At 46.3% G+C, this 17,762-nt stretch overlaps 2 protein-coding genes and 1 long non-coding RNA gene across 9 annotated transcripts in view; 2 read left to right on the top strand and 1 right to left on the bottom strand.

The window, feature by feature from the left end:
• The window catches only part of MKX (mohawk homeobox), a 71,466-nt gene extending 58,132 nt beyond the window's left edge, over positions 1-13,334 (bottom strand). The window contains exons 1-3 of one of the 7 annotated variants that reach the window (XM_019973191.2): positions 13,207-13,334; positions 10,435-10,701; positions 8,629-8,788 (exon numbers count right to left, since the gene is read on the bottom strand). In XM_019973191.2, the coding sequence (XP_019828750.1) occupies positions 8,629-8,788; positions 10,435-10,622 (348 nt within the window). In that variant the 5' untranslated portion in view covers positions 10,623-10,701; positions 13,207-13,334. The other 6 variants (XM_019973193.2, XM_019973192.2, XM_019973188.2 and 3 more) reach the window with 6 other exon arrangements.
• On the top strand, positions 10,621-11,711 carry LOC139186641 (uncharacterized). The gene is made up of 3 exons (XM_070801931.1): positions 10,621-10,871; positions 11,039-11,199; positions 11,305-11,711. Exons 1-3 carry the CDS (start codon positions 10,621-10,623, stop codon positions 11,709-11,711), a joined length of 819 nt encoding a protein of 272 aa, XP_070658032.1.
• Positions 11,787-17,762, top strand: part of LOC139186481 (uncharacterized) — an 84,515-nt gene continuing 78,539 nt past the window's right edge. Inside the window, exon 1 of the long non-coding RNA XR_011570049.1 lies at positions 11,787-12,110. This is a non-coding gene — a long non-coding RNA (uncharacterized lncRNA). The remainder of the gene's footprint in view (positions 12,111-17,762) is intronic.

The following is a 17,762-nucleotide window of genomic DNA, read 5'->3' as shown; positions in this document are numbered from 1 at the left end:
AAAAGGCCATCTGAGATTCAAGGGCAAGGAAGATCAGATCTGGGTCAAATGCACAGAAGTGAGAGCTGAGGTTGTGACAGTAGGTAGAATGAAAAGAGAGTCAAGGAACAAACCCTGGAAACCTCTAGCAATTAAGGAGGTAGCAACTGGCAAAGCAGAGATAGAGCAATCAGACAAGTAGAGAGAGAAAAAGCCAAATGACACCCAGCTTTAAGCTAAAAATTAAGTGCTTCTAAATAGGTGATGACAAAGAAATGAATACTGCAAAACACAGTTAGTCCCATTGTTTTTGTTTAAGGTGCTGCTGGATTTCTGGAGGGCTTCCCTGGTGGCTCAGATGGTAAAGAATCTGCCTGCAATGCAGGAGACCTGGGTTCGATCCCGGGGTCGGAAAGATCCCCTGAGAAGGGAATGGTTACCCACTCCAGTATTCTTGCCTGGAAAATCCCTTGGATAGAGGAGCCTGGCAGACAACAGTCCATGGGGTTGCAAAGAGCTGGACACAATTTTACAAAGAGCTGGACATAATTTCTAGAGGCTAAAATGACACTTGACATTTCTTTTTAAATATCATGTTCTTATCCAAATATACAGATATTAAAAACCTGAAAGGCCAATATTTGCCTTTAAAAGGATGAAATGTGGGAAGAAGATTATGTCTTTCTGTCAATTTTTTCTATAACATGATCCCACAGTATATTAATGGTTTGTGTGGTGATACTTGCTCTGGAATTTCTTTTTTTTTAACATTTAGTCTATAAATACACTCTTTTTTTTTTTGCACATTACTCAAGCCTTAATTATTGAATGAACCTGTGGTGAATCCTACTTAAAAAAAATCTATTTAACTCATTTTTCTTTTTCCCCCCATGGGTAAAATAGGGTAGTCTATCCCAGTGTGTATACACACAAACCATATCATACATAATATATATATTCAATTCATATATAATATACATATGTTCAATGTTAACCTGTCTTTGTATCTTAAGCAATGATGATTGTCCTCAAATTTATGAGCAGTGGTGTAATACCTCACCATGGCATTTCAGAAGCCTTAGACTCCACCGACCACTCTTCCTGCCAAACTGTGCTATTATTACTATGGTTTTAGCCCGACTTCAAATTCTCCATCTCCTCCAACCTCTACAAACAGAAAACTTCTGGGGCTATTCGTTCAACAAATACACACTGAGAAGGTCCTGTATGCCACGGTGTTAAGTGCTAGGAATGAATAACCTTTGTCCCCTACACACACAGAAGGAAGTGAAGAGACTGAACGTGACACACGGGGGAACCTGCACAATGGAGGCATGAAATGCCTGGCCAATGTTTTCTCAAACCTCTCTCTGTTCTCCAGGTCATGGCCAAAATGTTCGTCCATGTCCTCGTCAGTACTAACTGGAACATTTAGAACATTATTTTTTGAACTTCCTTATCTTTCCTTCTGCCCACGTGAATGGATCTTAACAACCGCCATCAAATTCAAGTGATGATGCACTGTTAGGATTTAATTACTTAACATCTTCAAATCCTCATTCATGTCCTGTCATCCTCCAACTGTGGTGTAACAGAAAGAGCCGGGTTTCCTCTTTTGACTTTGCCAAAAACAGGCTGTGTGAGTTTAGATAAGTCATTCAACTTTTCAGAATTACATGGTTCCTGACATCCTTGCCAGCTCTGAAAATTAAAATCTGCGACTTACTGTCCACACTCTCCTACACAAGTATTAATCCATCTCCTTTATGATTGGTACCAACCTACCTTCTGCCCTTGACCACCACTTCTTCAGCAATCACGGATGGGTGCTTAATGTCCTTCTCTGCTCCTCTCACACATAGGACAGCCTGCAACTTCCCCTATGCCATGTCACTTATGCTTAAAAGAATCCAACTCCAGAAATTTTTTGTTACTTTCTCTACTAAACACCATATAATTCAGAGGCTAATCTTAAATCTTAACTGACCTTAACTCTTAATACAACCAACACATTGTACCACATAGTGTAAAATCCAATTCTTATGAAACTCTTCATATTTTTATTAAAATGCAGTGGACTTCTTATTTTAAAAAATCAACACACTTACAATTCTAACATATAAAAATAGGAACCTTTAAATGTCATGGTGGGATTGACCAGCTTTTCATATATAGGAGTCACATTTTTCTTTATGTTTTACATATTCATAGTTCCTACCAGAGTATATTAATCATACACCAGGAGATTTTCCATAAAGGTTTGCTGGTGTCTAACAGGTTCTTTCTAAACTGATTTCAGAAGTCTAACTGGCACCCAATCTACTAACACATTTACTCTGCCAATGTTTTATTATCAGAAATTTATAGTACAGCCTTAATGGCTGTATATAGTCAGGGGTGTTTAATATCTTCCTGTGTTAAGTTATGCAAACAGCAGATGATAGGTGGTGAACAAATCTACATAAGTATCATTTCGCAAGGTTTTTCCCAATTAATTGATGCAAAGGCCCTCTGTTTCACTGAAGGTAAAAACACCAGTTCAAATTTGCCACCTTTAACTTTCTATGGATTCCTTCAGGTTATCATTTAAATTCTCTTGAAATTCTATTTTACATGCAACAAGCCTCCTTACCAAGGACAGGTGCTGCAACAGCATTTTAATGTCAAATTCAGAGCTTTAAAAAACACTGTATTTTATAAGGAAAGCTTACAGAACCAAATATCTAGAAGCTGGAAGAAAAACTAAATCATTTTTATTCTACTCTAACTGAAGTGTTTACATTCATATTGGTAGAGCAATCATTATGGTAAACCCACGGGGATATTCTGGTATCTGTCTACCTTTGAATGCACAGAATTAACTTATACTCAGATGGCACCCCACTCCAGTACTCTGGCCTGGAAAATCCCATGGACGGACAAGCCTGGTGGGCTACAGTCCATGGGGTCGCTAAGAGTCAGATACAACTGAGCGACTTCCCTTTCACTTTTCACTTTCATGCATTGGAGAAGGAAATGGCAACCCACTCCAGTGTTCTTGCCTTGAGAATCCCAGGGACGGAGGAGGCTGGTGGGCTGCCGTCTATGGGCATAGAGTTGGACACGACTGAAGTGACTTAGCAGCAGCAGCAGTAGCAGCAGTCACTCTACTAAAATACTGAACACCTCATTTTTACATCATGTAGTTAGTTCTCAGTTCAGTCACTCAGTCGTGTCTGACTTTGCAACCCCATAAATTGAAGCATGCCAGGCCTCCCTGTCCATCACCAACTCCTGGAGTTCACCCAAACTCATGTCCATCAAGTCGGTGATGCCATCCAGCTCTGTCATCCCCTTCTCCTCCTGCCCCCAATCCCTCCCTGCATCAATCTTTTCCAATGAGTCAACTCTTCGCATGAGGCGGCCAAAATATTGGAGTTTCAGCTTTAGCGTCAGTCCTTCCAAAGAACACCCAGGACTGATCTCCTTTAGAATGGACTGGTTGGATCTCCTTGCAATCCAAGGGACTCTCAAGAGTCTTCTCCAACACCACAGTTCAAAAGCATCAATTCTTCGGTGCTCAGCCTTCTTCACAGTCCAACCTTCACATCCATACATGACCACTGGAAAAACCATAGCCTTGACTAGACGGACCTTTGTTGGCAAAGTAATGTCTCTGCTTTTGAATATGCTATCTAGGTTGGTCATAACTTTCCTTCCAAGAGTAATTGTCTTTTAATTTCATGGCTGCAATTACCATCTGCAGTGATTTTGGAGCCCCGAAAAAAAAAGTCTGACACTGTTCCCACTGTTTCCCATCTATTTCCCATGAAGTGATGGGACCGGATGCCATGACCTTAGTTTTCTGAATGTTGAGCTTTAAGCCAACTTTTTCACTCTCCTCTTTCACTTTCATCAAGAGGCTTTTTAGTTCCTCTTCACTTTCTGTCATAAGGATGGTGTCATCTGCATATCTGAGGTTATTGATATTTCTCCTGGCAATCTTGATTCCAGCTTGTGCTTCTTCCAGCCCAGCGTTTCTCATGATGTACTTTGCATATAAGTTAAATAAGCAGGGTGACAATATACAGCCTTGATGTACTCCTTTTCCTGTTTGAAGAGGACTTCCCTGGTGGTCCAGCGGTTAAGAAATCTGCCTGCCAATACAGGGGACATGGGTTCAATCCCTGGTCCAGCAAGATCCCACTTGCCTCAAGGCAACTAAGACCATGCATGGCAACTACTGAAGCCAGAGTACGCTAGAGCCTGTGCTCTCAAACAAGAGAAACCACTGTGAAGAGAAGCCTGTGCACCACAAATAGAGAATAGCTCCTGCTCACCGCAACTAGAGAAAGCCCATGCACAGCAACAAAGACCCAGAATGTCCAAAATAAAAAAAGAAGAATGCAGGACCAATTTGAGATTTTGTTGAAAATTTAACAGTAGCCATAAGCCTTGCAGTTGATAACTGCACACATATCTCAGCAGATGCATTCAATATTAAGCAAAGGCTATGTCAACACAGAGGCAAAATCTTGCAATATAGCAGATTTCACCAAATGATACATGGCTATACGACAGGAATTGGGAACGTCTACTATAAGTGTATGGCTTCCCTGATAGCTCAGTTGGTAAAGAATCTCCCTGCAATGCAGGAGACCCTGATTCCATTCCTGGGTCAGGAAGATCCGCTGGAGAAGGGATGGGCTACCCACTCCAGTATTGTTGGGCTTCCCTTGTGGCTCAACTGGTAAAGAATCCACCTGCAACGTGGGAGTCCTGGGTTCTCTCTCGCTGGGTTGGAAAGATCCCCTGGAGAAGGGAAAGGCTACCCACTCCAGTATTCTGGCCTGGAGAATTCCATGGACTGTACAGGCCATGGGGTTGCAAAGAGTCGGACATGACTGAGCGACTTTCACTTTACTTCACTTCAGTTAAGTGAAGGGAGCATTAACGTCCAATCACTCAGTACAGTCTCAAACTCTACTTGCATTGCATTCTGTATTGTTATCTGAAAAAACCCCATCATTTCACTCTTATAATCCAGAAAAAAATATTTTTTAAATATACTTGCATAACCAATAGGAAATATTGAAACCAGGTACAGCCCCCATCTGCCCTTCTTTGAAAAACTTCTTCAGAGTCAGTTATTGCCTGGGTAAGCTCCACATCCTAAAATAACACAAAACCCCAATCACATACTTGTTGTTCCACAATAAAGTTGTTTATATTTTGAGAGTAGAGAGTGTATTTTTACAATGTTTGAACAATGGTCAGTCATAGGAAATAAGCACAATGGAATTGTTTTGGTTGGTTAAAGTCAAAACACGTACACAAATCATCTTCCTGTTAATTTTTTATAAAAATCCTTATATCTTATTAGGATGATGGCAGATTAATAATGCAAACAGTTATAACTAATTAAGACAAGTTACCAAGTCTAGTGGGTAGAAAAAGATGAAGTTTGCATAAATACCTCTCTCTGCTTCATCTTCCAGGGATGAACAAAATGTAGTCTTGTTTAATGTCCTTTAGAGCTTCTATTTATTGGAAAAAGTAACTTATGTGATCCTAAAACATTCCTTCTGTTAAAGTTTCAGCTTTTTGGTTCTAGGCTTAATGAAGATGACCAACCAGGTTTTATACCCTTCAGAGTAGCAAAATAAGGCAAAAGCACTTTTTATGAAAAGTTTGAGAGTTTGACCACACAACCAAAAGGGAAATATTAAGTATAAAAGAAATTTTCAAAAATATGACACTCTTGTAGTTAATGAATAAATATGCTGATAACTTAATATAAATTAGGAGAAGCAGAGATAAGAAGTATTATAATAAACAAAAAATACAGTCTGAAGCCAGAAATAAAGGAAATATTCCATGTTTATCTATAGACATAAAATATGACATATTTCTAGATAAACCAAAAATAATAAGGTCAGTTGCATGCTTGTTCTGTAGAACCAACATGTGTCATTAAAGATAATTCATTCATTTTCTGCTGCTCTCCATGTATTTCCTACAATGAGATAAAATTTCAAACCAGAATATCTTCCTCTGATTTCAAGACATTCTCCAGTTTTCAGAAATATGTCTGGGCAAGTCACATGGTGATTCCAGTAGTATTCCCAAATTAAAACCTATTCAAACATGTATGAAGAGTTTACTACATGGAAAGTACTGGACTGGGGTGAAATGGGAAGATGAAGATGGATAAAACATGATCACTCTTGTCAAGAAGGCTAAGTGAATAGGAGAAATTGATTCAATGGGAGAACCTGACTCCTGAAACAGAAGTCTAATTTCCAGGGCTCAAAAAGCTTCAGATCACAGCTTGATATTTCTCCCCTAGAAGTAAAAGGCATTGACATAATTTATTTGGTTTCCACAGAGTCAAAATTTGCTTTGGATGTTTAATACATGTCTGACTTATACAAACTCCTTATATTCATAAATACATATTTTTTCTTTGATAGACATTCCATTGTGCCTAACTGAGAATAAATAGATCCAAACTGAATGCTATATAAGGGTCCCTTGGTCATTCTATATATTTTGAATTTTTCCATTTATCACTTTAATGTTCTAGAAATTAACTTCATTTACTATAAAACTTGGAAATCATTAAATGGGTATCAATTAGAATTATAAACAAGTACCTCTGCCCCATTTAAAAATGGCATTTTATTTTCTGAAGACCATAGTGTAATAGAAAAAATAATGGCAAAAGTTTTCATACATGAATAAAAACTTCATGTAAATTAGAAAAATGCAATAGTTTTACCAAGATCTTAACACAAAAAGAATTGTTAACTGCATTTGAATGACCATTTCAGGTAGAAAACAATTTGATTTTGTATTAAAAAATAACTTTCTATTGCAGCTCAAAAAATTATTGCACATAAAAATTTAAATGTCTCTGCTAATGACAAATACAGTTCATGTTTAAAAATGTCCTAAATATGTCATAAACATTTTTTGCTTTCTGTCTGAAAGAATGGCAAGTATTAAATATGGAACTATATAATCAATAATCTAATGCTTTACTGTTGACATCAGAGTGAAATATTCATACGGCTCTATAAAGTAGTGTACTTTCAAAATAAATAGCATACCAGTTTAAACTGAAATCTGAACACATGCATTTGTTTTCTTAAGTCAAGTTTTTCTGATTGGAATAATTTATTTAAAAACTAATTTTGAACATCACTAGTTTATGTTAAAATAAAAAATCATAGTTTTATGTTAAACATATATTAAGCCAAGAACACTAAATTAATTTTCCCCTCCAGTGCTGCAGCAAATCACTATTAATACTATTGACTGTTAATATAAAGCAAAACAGATGTTTTTCTCTACAATCATACTCTGAAAATAAGCAGAAAATGCATATTACAGTTTTAATAAGGCTGAATACAAGTCAATTTTCATGCTTTGTCAAACTTTCTAGTAATTCCTAAAAGGACAATCTTACACTCTGGAAAGAAATCTTTGTTATCTAATAGTTAAATATTCCCTTTCATTTGGGGGTTCTCACTATAACTTTCACAGAATGACCAAAATTTCACCGTGCAGTGATGCAGTACTACTATAATGCATGAGATTTCTTGGCTCATTTAGCACCTCCTCCTCCTCCTTTTTTCCTCAGTTAAATGCTTTGTTTGGTGCATAAACGTTTATTTTACTACATTTATGAAAGAAAACTTGTGTGATAGAAAGAGCATCTGATATAGAATTACATTATTTCCAGGCCTTCCCTACCCCTAGGAACACAACTTCTTCCTGCCTTGATTATATCATCTACAAAATGCTGATAAGTGCTCTACCTATCACCCAAGCTTGTGATACGATTATGGAGGGGAAAAACTTGTCCAATGTAATTCACTAGACTGACAACAAACTCACACCATTTCTTTACATTTGACCAAGTAACCCTACCATTTGAAATCTGCCTCTTCTTAGCCTGAGTAGAAAGATAAACAGCGGCAAAACTGTGTGGATTCTAGCTAATGCCCTGGGTGTCATTTATTAAAAAAGAAGAAAAAGAAAAGAAAATCCCAAACCCACTTCTTGCCTTTCCAATCCACCTCCTAGCTCTGTCAGGAATGGTTAATTTGAAAGTTATCCTGTACTTGACCTTTAACATGGGGCCCTGATGTGGGGTGTCCTTCTGTCTGGTTTTCAAAGTGTGGTGTCGGGCCAGCAGCTTCAGCATCACCCCAAGAACTTGTTAGAATGCAAATTATCGTCCTCGCCCAAGGACTACTACAAACTCCGGGTGGGGCGCAACAATGCGTGTTTTAACAAGTCCTCCTGGTGAGTCTGATGCGTACACAAGTTTGAAAATCACCGCGGGGGTAGTCCCATCCGTAGCCATCTATACTTGTATAGAATCCGGACACCTTCTTGTAAGTCTGCCCTTGACTTTTCACTGCCCTCCTTAACGAACACCACACAATCCCTCCTGGACCAAACTGAGATAAGATGAGAGGAAACTCAGAGGCTCTTCCCGCATCAGAACTCTGCCCTGTGCCCGCCTCGCGTCATCCACAGGCCGGAGGAGCGTCCGGACCGGCCGATTTCGGCCCGTCCTTTCCCAGCAGCGGGGAGGAGAAAGGCGGCCTGCGCCCCGGCCTCACCAAGAGAGGGGCAGGGGCTCGTGGCCCGGATTACCTGCACGAGCGTCATCTGCGAGCCGAGCGCCAGGAGAATCTTCTCGGTCTTGGTGGGATACGGGTTGTCGCGGTGCTTGTACAACCACTGCTTCAGGGGCCGCGCCATGTCCTGCAGGGCCTGCCGCTTGTGCCGCACCTTCCCGCCGTTCTGTCGGGCCCTGGGACAGCCGGAGAGGAGGGGCCGTGAGCTGCGCCCTCCTCTGTGACCCCGGGGGTCGCGTCTGCACGCGTCTCAGCCTGCGTGGACTCCTGCCCCGCGAGCGCGGACATGGAGGAGGCATTGGCGGTGCCAGAGCGCGGATGGCCTGGGAGTCACAGGACAAGGCCACCAGCTTTATACCGAAAGGAGTGGGGGCGGGGGGGGAGAGATCCTGAAGCCAGAGGCTGGAGAGTTAGGTGGTCAGATCTGCGCAGCAGGGCTGTCCCCGCCAGGGGCCCTGGCCTCGCGGGCCGTGTACACTCTCCAAGAACGTTCTTTCAGGGATTCAAGCCCGCCGCTGAGGCTTCCCGTCGTCTGTGGTCAAAGGTCACCACTAGACGGTGGGAATAAAGCTAGAAGGTGATGGCCGCCCCCTGCCCTGGTTCCTCTGCAAAATTTCCCTGTATCCTTGGTTCCTTTGGGTAAAGGAGAAACTGTCCAAGAAAGGGTTTGTGGAGGAAATATGCTGAACCGGAAAAAACAAGTAACCCAAAACACTGTTGGGGACTTTTCACGACATAAGGAAGAGCTTAAAAGTATGGACAGGTCTGTCCCACCTGCTAAAGTAAAAAGACCTCAGGAACAGCTTTATTCCAGGGAGGGAGAGCGGGCCGGGGTGCTGGGCGCTGCGCTCCTCAGCGGCTCCGGGAGGGGTCGCCGCGCCGCCGCCCGCGCGTCCTGGCCGCTCCGCGAGCACGCGCGCCTGCGCCGCAGCCTCCAGGGCTTTTGCCTCTTTAAACTCTTTGAAATCCAATTCCATCCGTGAGGACTGGTAGTAACATTTTGACGAAACCCGATCTCTACTTCACTAACAGGCAACGCTGCAGAACAAGCAGCTGATGCAATCTCTCAGATGGACCGGCCAGCACGGCCGCCCGCCGCCCCCCTCCCCGCCCCACCCCGCGGGGCGCTCCCGGAGTCGCCTGGACGTGGCGGGGCCGCAGACGGCCTCTGCACCGGGGCAGCTGGCGGCCTGCGAGCTCTTGCGCGCCTCCCACTCAACCCGCAGCCCTCAGCCCGCTAAACCGAAACCCAGGCCCGCGGCACCCACCCTCCGGGCTCGCGGCGGGCTCCGCCGAGCCGCGAGCGCATCCTGGGCGTCCTGCGCAGAGCCGCCCTTCCCAACACCTTGGCCGATGCAAGGCCCTGTCATGACACAAGATGGGGAAGCCCACGGGGCCGGCCTGACCCGGGGAGCCCCGACTGCCTGACCCTGCCCGGTGCTCGTGCATCCCAAGCAGGCCTTTCTGCCTCGTCCTCAGCCGCGCAACTGCATCGTGGTCCGGAGAGGGACAGTCACCCCCACCCCACCCCCATCCCTGAGGTCCAGGCTTCGGAGCACTCAGGGGCGCTTTCAGGTGTCCTCCGTTTCCAGAGAGCCTCTTTTGAGCTGTTCTAACGAATCGATCCCCCACCCCACCCCCATACTTAGAACAACTAGTATCTTAAAATGAGAATGAGCGAAACAGGGTGGCGGAGACCTGTCCTCCCAGGAAACTCTGGGCCCCTGACCCGCAGGCCCGGGTTGCCCCCAGCGCGCCCGCGTCTCTCTGTCCCCACCTCTCCCAGCAGCCGGCAGCAGAGGCCCCGGGAGAGTGAGCTTACCCGGTCCTCCGGTGTCTCAGGCCCAGGTTGTCCTTGAGGGGCGGGCCGTCCGTAATGCCCACCTCGGGGCGAGCGTGGGGACTGTCCAGGACGCCGCCGTAGGGCCGGCCGCCCCGATCCCGCTCCGGAGCCCCGCGGTCCTCAAAAAGCACCGCGCCGCTGAGCTTGTTGAAGACGATCGTGTTCATGGCGCGGGCAGGCAGGGGCGCGCGGCGCGGCCGCAGCGCCTTGGGATCGGGCCGCCAGGAGCTCCGCAGGGCTCAGGTTCTAGGAGATAAAGATGAATCACATTACTCGCGGAGAGTGCTCATACTCCGGAGCGTCCCGAGTCCGAAGCTGGCCTTGGCGCGGGGCTGCGGAGCCCAGGGGAGGAGCGACGCCGCGGCACCTGAACCCGGGGACTCCCGCCTTCCCCTACCTGGTTACACCGCTCCCCGGTAACCCGGGTCACCGCCCCCGAACACTCCCGGGACTGGTACCCACGCTCCTCTCTGCCCCGGCTTCCCAGCCCGCAAGGAATGTCAGCTAGAAACAGTTTACCCGCCTGACAAAGGAAAGTGATTCCTAAACAAGCCTTCCAGAGTTGGTTTTAATCTGGATGAAGCACACTCCGGAAAGCGGGGGAGGACAACGCGGGGCCGTGCGTGATTCTTCAATCACAACCGGAGTCTAAAGCCTCCCAGAGCTCCCACTCGGGCTCGTCAGGAAGGGTTGGAAGAAAGGAAAAATTGGGGGTAACACGAACGACCGCATCCGCCAGCCCCAGTTAATGAGTCCCAGTGCATAACAGGATTTCAGGGATTTGCTTGTTTGCTAGATCCTGGGTGGTTTGGCTGAAACCTCTGCATCCTTTTTTTTTTTTTTTTCCAGCTACAGCTCCTGGGGTGGGGGTGACGGCAGGGAAAGTTAGCAGATTCCACAGACAGAAAGTTAAGTGGCCTCAGGGAGTTAAGCGGCCCTCCCCCGAGGCTCCTGCCACCCCTCCAGTCGCTCCGGATGCGCAGAGTCCGCGCAGGTCAAAGGGGCCCGAGTCCCGGCCCTCGAGAGCTGGTTGTCAGCGCTGTCCTCTTCCGCAGCGCGGGCGCGAGCCGCGAGCTCGGAGTCCTTTCCCTCCCACCCCTTTCTGGGGTCTCGGGGAACCATTGCAGAAGTTGCAAAAGGTGTTAAAAGAGCGAGGGAAAGGCGTCACGGTCCGCGCTCCACAGAGCCTGCGGGGAAAAGTCCGTGGCTCACCTCCCGGGCCGAGACCGCCGGGAGCCTCTGCCCGCCGCGCGTGAGCCTCGCGGGCCGGTCCGCGCCGCCCGGGAGCAGCCGGGTGGCTGCCCGAAGGCGCGCAGCCGCCCCTAGCCGCCGCACCTCCTCGTCTCGCGCCTGGGGAGGAGCGGGGGGGGACAGCTCGCGTGGCTTCCGAGCCGCCCCCGCTTCGCGATCCGCGTCCCCTCACCCCGTCCCGCCCCGGCGAGGGCAGCCACCCCCAGGCACACACGCCGGGTGCCCACGCTCGCCAACGCCCACGCCCCGCCCTCGGGCCACCGCAGCAGAGGCCACGCGCGATGTTTAGGGTCGTGACCGCAACGGTTAAACTTCAGCTTGCGGACAGTGTTCGTAGAGAGGTGGAGTCAGACCTCTGCCGGCTGCTGGCTGTACGGCAGCGCCGAGCCCTCCCGCGCACACAGGTACGTCTGGGGTTCAGACAGCCTCAGCGAGCAGCGGGGAAAGCGGACATCCGCGCTCGCAGCCCTTGTTCCCCTATCCGGACGCGCCTTGTTTATCTTTTATAATCTGTGCGTTAGTGATTTGCGTCCAGGCTGCTCTGTTTGGGAAGCACACTCGTTCCCGGCCCGCGGTTTGTCCCCACCTCAGCCCTGTTCTGTGTGCGACGGCGTGTTTTCCCTGGCCATTGCGCCGCGAGGTTCGCCTTGCCGACCCTCCCCGCTGCTCCAAGCCGGTACGGAAGGCCCACTGCAGATCCCAGCGCGGCAAAGGGCCGAGAGCTGGGTCCCCGACGTCCGGGGTCGTGTGAACTGCAGCTCCTAACCCTCCCCGGGGGCCCCCGCGCGGTCCCCAACGCCGCCTTTCGGATCCCGAGCTCCCCTACTTACCCAGATTCACTCCACTGTGGCTTGGGGAGAGCCCTCCCTTCGGATCCGTCCCGCCCAACCCCCGCGAACAATTTTAAGCAAAGGGGCGCAGCCAGGTGGGCTTTCCGAGTCCTCGCAGACCCTCCAGCCAGCCTCGGCCGCCACCCTTCCCCCCGCCACCCCCCTCCCCGGCGCGTCCCCGAAGGACCTCGGAGGGAGGTGGGGGAAGGGCCGGGAGCTCCAAGAGCCGGGCGCAGAGAGAAGGGGCTGCTAAAGAGGGGAGGGAGCCTCCCTTCCCGCGGCTCAGCGCGGTGATGGCGCGGCCGAGGCTGTACCTGTCGCGGTGGGGCCCGCGGCCGGCGGCAGAGCGGCTGGCTCTCCCGCGTCGAGGCTAGGCGCGCTCCCATCCCCGCCGCATGTTTTCCGCGCGGGCTTCGGCGCGCTCACCGCCGCCACCGCCAGCGTCGCGGCTTTATTTACCCGGACCGGCGCGCGCAGCCCGGGAACAGGAATAGCGAGGCCTTCTCATGTTTCCTGACTGCCCAGCCCAGCCGGCGAACATCCTGCGGGCGCGGTATACACGTTCCCGGGCCAGCGAGAGGAAGCCACCGCAGGGACCTCTGTTAACCCTCGCCGTAGAGGAGCTGCCGCAGCCGGCGCCGCCGGGGATTCCCTGGCCCGCGATTCCTACCCAGTCGGGCCCGGCTCCCTGATCCCTCGGCATCGCAGGCAGGGAGCAAAAGGGGCGATTTCCTTCTCCTTTCGGGGAGCGATTGGAGTAGATGCAGTAGCTCCCGGCTCAGGCTCTGGAGCTGAGCGGCTGCGGTGCGCATCCTGTGTCCTCGCTGGCCCGAGCGCCGGAAATTTCGCCACGGGTGGCTAGGCAGAAGTGGGCCCTGCGACGCGCCCCCCTTCTTCCCCCCCCCCCCCCCTCGCGATGAGCAGGAGTGAGGTTAGCTAGAGCTCGGTTTGTGCCTCTAACGCGTGAGAGCGGATCGCAGAAGGTGTTTGTGCCCTTTTCTCGTCGTGTCCTTGGGCTTCTGTGGTCCTGGCTGCCTCCAAGCCAGGTACGAGTCACCTTCCAGGGCCAGCGCTGGAGAAGAGGGAGGCAAGGCGGGGTAAAGGCGGGCCCAGGTGCGCAACCCACGGCGACCCAGGTGTGGAAGAGGCGGCGAGTGCGTGGCCAGGACCTGCGTGGAGCAAAGGCGATGGAACTCGGAAGGACCCCGAGCCTGGACACAATGCAAGGAGAGAGAGACTCCTATCAGATTCTCTTACAGGTGAAACTTGCCTTCCCACCATCGCCTCAAATATGAGAGGAGCGAAAGCTGTGGTTTAGGTACTATTGAAGTTCGGGGCTTCTGGTAACCTGTATGGTCCCCACGGCGCGGCGCGCGTTCTCGCCGTGGGCCCCACTGCGGCAGCGACACCTTTCATCTTTTTTTTTTTTTTTTTTTTTTAAGAGCGAAAGTAGATTTCCCCCAGGCCTGAAAGTTATGACATCATTTGTTCTTTTCTCCCCTAAATGTGTCTGGCCAGCCTGGCGCGGTGGCCCACCCAAGCTTCTTCCTTTTAATGTGGCTGGAAGTGGTTAAAACGTACACTAAAGCCATTGTTTCCAGCACTGGTCACCCCCGAATTTTCCATTATGTTATCCCCCGAAATACGCGACTGTGCCCCGGCAGAGGCACCGTCTAAAGCAGAGAGAGGCGATGGTTTAAATTTGTGTGCATCCGGCAGACAAATATTATCTATCATTTGTTCCCGTTTCGAGATGCCCTTGGTTCTCATTTATCGCACAGTTTGCGGTTGTGGCACTCTCACATCTTGCCCTGGGCACTGCACTTGACTTCTGTAGGGTGGGTTCAGTGCAGTCGTGGGTCTACAGACCTCGCGGTGGGGACTTGAAGTCAGGGATACACCATAAAATTTGAGCCACTGACTTGCAGCGAATAAGTTTCACAACTAAAGCAGATCCAGTTTATAATTCATAGGAAGAAGAGGCTGGTTCTCTTCAAAGGACTCTGTGACTGATGGTGGTCATCAGCCATATATAATGGAATTGAATCGGCTGTAACACGCCCCTCTGATATATATTTTGATCAGCTGTGCTGGATAAGGCACCAGGCATGCATGCAGTTGCTTGCAATTTCACAGTATTCTACTGCTTAACTAACTGTTTCTTGTAGTATTTAGTCTAGTAGAGGACAAGTGAATTTCATTGTTTAGTCTTAACTGTATTTACTCAAATGTAAAATATATTTGGAGGATTTTGACTTTTTGAGGCATTTTTACACGTAAGATCATTATAAATCTGATATACACAGCAAAAAGTTTTTCTGCAAAATGTTTTTAATTTGTCATAGGAATAACATACACCTCAGTCTCAAGTCATTGAAAAATTAATACATGGTAATTCCTTTAGACTGTAGCCTAATAATTGGAATCCATTTTAAAAATGAAAAAGAACAGTGGAGGGTCCATTTTAAAGTGAAATAGTGTGGAGAATCTCTCTCTAGTATACAAATGAGTGTATACTGTGTAATAGACCAGAATTTTATTTTTGCAAGTGTCATCTTCTATGCAAGAGAGAAATTCCTTCTTTTAATCCACAGTACAGATGCATTTATCATCTTAAATTTTACCTTTTTCTAAAATGAATTTTATTCAGTTTCTTATGCTATATTCCAATCTCCAGTATATGAAATACTGTTTTATAATCCTCAAAAGTAAAACTTTCAGTTTTAGAAAGAACTATCAGAAGATTTGAGAAAGTGTGTGTAGTTTGTGGATACTGGCCACATATGGGGGAAAAACCGAAAACTTAGGCCACAAGTCACAAAACTTGAACCCTAATCTTAATTCTAATTAATCTGATGTTGGTTTAGCCTGAATTTACTAAAGTGTAAAATACAGATTTTAAGTTTTCCACAAACTTGCCTTATGCTACTAAGTTTTTTTTTTAATGTGCAAGTAACAATTGCTATTGCTAAAACTAGAAAAATGTTAAGAGCATTTGGCAGAAATCTTAATCCATCCTATTGAACTTTGAGTGTAATTATAAATGTAAGTAATTTGAACTTTCTCATAAAGAAAAAAATAAGAAGCCTTCATTATAAGCCTTTTGGTATATTACCAAGGAACCTGACATTTCAGAACAATTATTGGTCAAAGTTTTTGAAACTAATATTGCTTTTAAACTCTCTTTCAGTTATTACTTATAAGCAATGTAATGAATTACAAAGCCAGAGAATGACTGTTGCTCCCCAGCCAAATAGTATAAAGTGGTAAATTTATAAACAAATAGCCAGTCCTCCTCACACTTGGCCAGTTTGACTTGTAAAGATACACACTGGAGTGCGTAAGTGAAACAACAGAGCAAGCAGCAAGAGAACCAGCTGCAGAGACATCCTGAGCAAACTAGGAGAACGGATGGCCCTGACGTATCTCATTTTTGCTTTCTTTATAATGTAACTCTAACTGCATACACGGTACAGAATAAACTCCCTCAGAGAGGGCCTTCTCCATAAATGCACTCTCAAACATCAAAGAAAAGAGTACACGTGAGAGTTCTTCAGCCAGCTCCACCCAGTCACATTTCTGAGAGGCAACCGCCAAGAGGTGGCCATTCTTTTCAACTTTTTTTCCATGTAGTGACATACACAAATATAAGCAGATCATTGTTTTGTTTTATGAGTTTTTGAAATAAATGAGACCATACTTTACATATGTGTACATACACACACACACACACACACAATAGTAAACTATAACTTGCTAACTCACTCAATGATTTCATAAAGAACTTTCATACCGGGTCCATATAAATGGAACTCCACCTTTTTAACTGGTATGACATGCACCATAATCTGCTTATGCATTCTCCTAGGAGCTTTTCTTTCTTTTCAGTTTTCACTATTATAAACATTGAATATTCTTGTAGGGGACTCTTTCTGCACATATGTGTTTCTCAAGGAATAAATAAATAAAGTAGAATTGCTCGACTGGGGGAAACAGGATTTAAAATTTTTGATAGGTCCTCATAAATTTCCCCCCAACTTATACCCCCAATCTTCTCCCAACTTATACCCCTACAATGTTTCCATTTCCTCATATGCTGCCATATGTTTGGTTTTCATCACGTTTGCTTGTATGATGAGTCAAAAAAGGTCTCATTGTTTGAGAGACTTTTCATTAATTTATAAACCATTTGTATTTCTTAGTTGAAGAAATGTGCTTATATCCTTGTTAGATGCTTATTCATTTATAAAAAGGTTCTTTAAAAAACATTTCCCCATGAAATATATACTTTATATATTGACAATGTGAATTAAGAAGACTGCCTTTTACCTAATTTGGTTTTTGCCTTTGGTTTAAACATGAACACAGGGCAGTAGATGGCTTCCCAGATGGTGCTAATGGTAAAGAACCCGCCCACCAATGCCAGAGACATAAGAGACATGGGTTCAATCCCTGGGTTGCGAAGATCCCCTGGAGGAGGGCATGGCAACCCACTCCAGTATTCTTGCCTGGAGACTCCCATGGACAGAGGAGCCTGGTGGGCTACAGTCCATAGGGTTGCAAAGAGTCAGACACAACTGTAGCAACTTAGCAAGCACGCAAAAGTCTATATTTTCTTCTAATACTTCAAAAAATGGTTTTCACTCAGCTCCTTAATCCTTTTGGGATGAATTTGCATGTGCTGTAAGGGAGGACTCAAATTTGATTTTTTTTCTTCTCCAATTGAATGGTCAATTATTCCTATGGAATTTATGAAAGAGCTTTCCCCCCATCAATTTGAAATAACTATTCTCATATATGTGGAGAATTCCTTTCCATATGTAGATTGGTCTAACAAGGTTTTGAGAGATGTTACACCCAATAGACTGTAATAAATTTAATCTTCAAAATTTTAAAATCGTCTTGGGCTCCCAAAACTTCCAATATTATTCTGTTTCTAATTTCAGAACATGTCAAGTATTAGAATAGTAATATGTGCGGCCTGGTTATGGTTCTCATTTAAAAGGCTAATTCAGTACTGTTCTAGGATGAAGCTGCTTTTTTTTTCTGTCTTCGTCCTGCTAAGAAACAAGAGAGTAATTTCAGGCAGCCATATTCTCCAGGATAGAATACAGCTGATTGGAGCTCTTCAAACATACCAAGTGATAACCAACCACCAGCAATGTTATGTTTTTTGTAAAAGTGATTAGTCCCTGCCATCAGTGATTTGAAAAAAGAAAATTCATC

Source organism: Bos indicus, chromosome 13 (assembly GCF_029378745.1).
Source record: "Bos indicus isolate NIAB-ARS_2022 breed Sahiwal x Tharparkar chromosome 13, NIAB-ARS_B.indTharparkar_mat_pri_1.0, whole genome shotgun sequence".
Classification (NCBI taxonomy): domain Eukaryota; kingdom Metazoa; phylum Chordata; class Mammalia; order Artiodactyla; family Bovidae; genus Bos; species Bos indicus.
This window is presented reverse-complemented; position numbering and strand designations above follow the sequence as displayed.